At 30.0% G+C, this 2,511-nt stretch overlaps 1 protein-coding gene across 1 annotated transcript in view; it reads left to right on the forward strand.

The window, feature by feature from the left end:
* SNX16 (sorting nexin 16) overlaps nt 1-1,168 on the forward strand; it is a 35,273-nt gene extending 34,105 nt beyond the window's left edge. The window contains exon 8 of the mRNA XM_029222463.1: nt 245-1,168. Within this exon, the coding sequence (XP_029078296.1) occupies nt 245-341 (97 nt within the window). The 3' untranslated portion in view covers nt 342-1,168. The remainder of the gene's footprint in view (nt 1-244) is intronic.
* Nucleotides 1,169-2,511: the final 1,343 nt, after the last annotated feature.

The raw sequence follows: 2,511 nt of genomic DNA on the forward strand, positions 1-2,511 counted from the left end.
TTTATTGAAAAGTGGTAGTTCAGAGAGCTGAAAGAGTTAAAAATATATCTCCAAAGGTGTTATCTGGCAATGACAACTTTAAAATATTAAATTTCTGATTGAATATTTAAATGTTCTTTTTCATTAAATATTTTTCCATTAAATATTTAAATATTCTTTACATGACTTAAAAAATGTTTAAGGTAATAGTGAAGTGAAATAGCATGCATCCAGTCTCTTCATTGTGTTTCTTTTTTTTTTGCAGAGCTGATAATAAGCAATGCTCAAGTTTTAGCGAACCTGAAAATTCCACATCAGACATAGAAGTAGCAGAAGTGGCATATAATGCGGAAGACGACTAACGCATCTCAAGTGGTTCCTTCCATTTTTACGTTCCTGCAAATTTAGAATAGAGTAGCAGATATTTAAAAAGAAAAAAAGAGACTGAAGCATTTACAGAAAACAGCAAGATTGCACATGTATAAAGTTTACATAAAGAAAAATTTAAGTTATTGGTATAGGAAATATATTCACTGTTGCTTTACATTGTCTTTTAGCCAAACTTTGTATTTAACACACTAAAAAAAATCTGGAGTTCTGTCATCAAGGCCCACATCCTTAAATAGTGTGCATAAATTATTTTGTTATTTTGCCAGTATATTGCTCCAGACTAACGTGGGTGTGCACACTTTGTGTGTGTGTTTAAATCACCAGTTACATTAGTTAAGTGGACATAAATTGCATGTTGCTGTCTGTTGGTTATATACTTCCTTGTGTCTCAGACATGATATATTTTCATTAATGGTTTAAGTAAGTGGTAGAGATGAATTGAGTTTTAAATGTTGACATGTTTATCATCTCCAAATAAAAGTTGCTTATTTGGAATGTTACTATTTAAAAGAAAAAAACTTTCTAGTACCAAAGGAAAACTCTTTGAAAGAGCTGTAATAACATAGCTAAAGTGATAAAATAGCCTTGATTTTAAAAGCAAATTTGCTAATATCAAAATACTATAATAAATGTTGTACCAGTGTATTATATGTTATACTTGTATATTTTCCACATAATCTTTATCTTAAATCTCTACCTATAGAATCAGTGGGTTTGCCTTTGTCAAAACACTACCTCTTTTTGCTAATCAAGGCATACTCTTTTGAAAATATAAATTGTAAGCAAATAGGCAGTTATACAAAAAAATAAAAGAGAAAAAGCCATATATCCTACAAAGTTCCTATGTCAACTCCTGGCATTGCATTTTTATTTCTGTATATGTGAATATGTTGCTATAATGTATTGATGCTGATTTTCTTCTTAATATATTTAGCCAAGTGATGCACTTTATGACAATTAAACTCTTTTGTGCCAAGTTTAATTGGTGAATTTCTTTAGTAAGTGGAGTTAGGAAAAAGAATTATGTAGTGCCTTCACTATTTCACTCTTTACAGAAGTCTCCTAGAGTCTTTGAGTCTGCGTTATGAAAACAATGTTTATCTCAGCTTTGCATATAGTTGTTGAAAGTGCCTTGTTTCATTTTTATAGTATGAAGTTATTTATTTTATATTTCTATTGTTTTGCATATTGCTGTTAATAAGCACTGTAATCATGCTGGCATTTTGAAATCCCAGTTGGTATATTGAACTGCGTATGCTTTCTAAAAACTGAAGGAAACTTATTGGGGAAAGAGTAACAGTCTCCGTTTTTTTCTTTCACTAGCTAAAAGCTTATCAGTATCTTGATGTACATATTAAGATGTGGTTGTTTAAAATTCTACGGACGTAGATTAATAGATACAGTGGCTGTTGTCAACCTTTGATCTAAAAAGGAGACTGCTTTTTACCAAAGTACCAAAATTTTTTAAAGTCGTCATCAAAATGGACAGGTGTGCTCTATCTCAATATTTTCCACAAACTGTATTAGAAATGTGTGTGCTGTCTGGGGAGACAGAAAGAGTATAATAAAATGGTCTACTTGTTCATTTCAAAATATTATTCTAGGCTTTAAAAAGGTTTAAAAAGAACAATCATTTAAATTAATATCATTTTTAGTCTAATAAAACAAGGTGATAAATTCCAGATATTATAGTGCTACATACATGTCTGTTTTAAAGTGAACCATACACTTTCAAAATCTGGCCTTTCAGAAGATTGTATTTAAAACTTTGAATGGGTGAAGAAAAACTCTTGTTAATTAGGAAAACCATTGTTGTTTATATTTAGAATTTACTTTTATAATGCATCTTATTCCCAGTATTATACTCATTTAATAAATTATTTTTTCAGTACAACAGTAGCTGTGTTGTTCAGATCTTGAATACTATTTTTCTCCTCCAGTTTCTATGTTTTTCCTATCCCTTACGATTATTGTAAATTTAATTACAGTTAACTGCTGCATTTCACAGATGTGGAATGAGTCTGTGATTTTCGTTTTAAGTTTACACTTCATATTACTGATCATTTTAAGTCTTTGTAAATAGGTGCAGTGCACTTCAACTGTAACCAGTATTGATTAAAAATTTGAACGTAACTGAAACAA

Source organism: Monodon monoceros, unplaced genomic scaffold (assembly GCF_005190385.1).
Source record: "Monodon monoceros isolate NGI ecotype Baffin Bay Population unplaced genomic scaffold, NGI_Narwhal_1 Super_Scaffold_14, whole genome shotgun sequence".
In the NCBI taxonomy this organism is placed as follows: Eukaryota; Metazoa; Chordata; class Mammalia; order Artiodactyla; family Monodontidae; genus Monodon; species Monodon monoceros.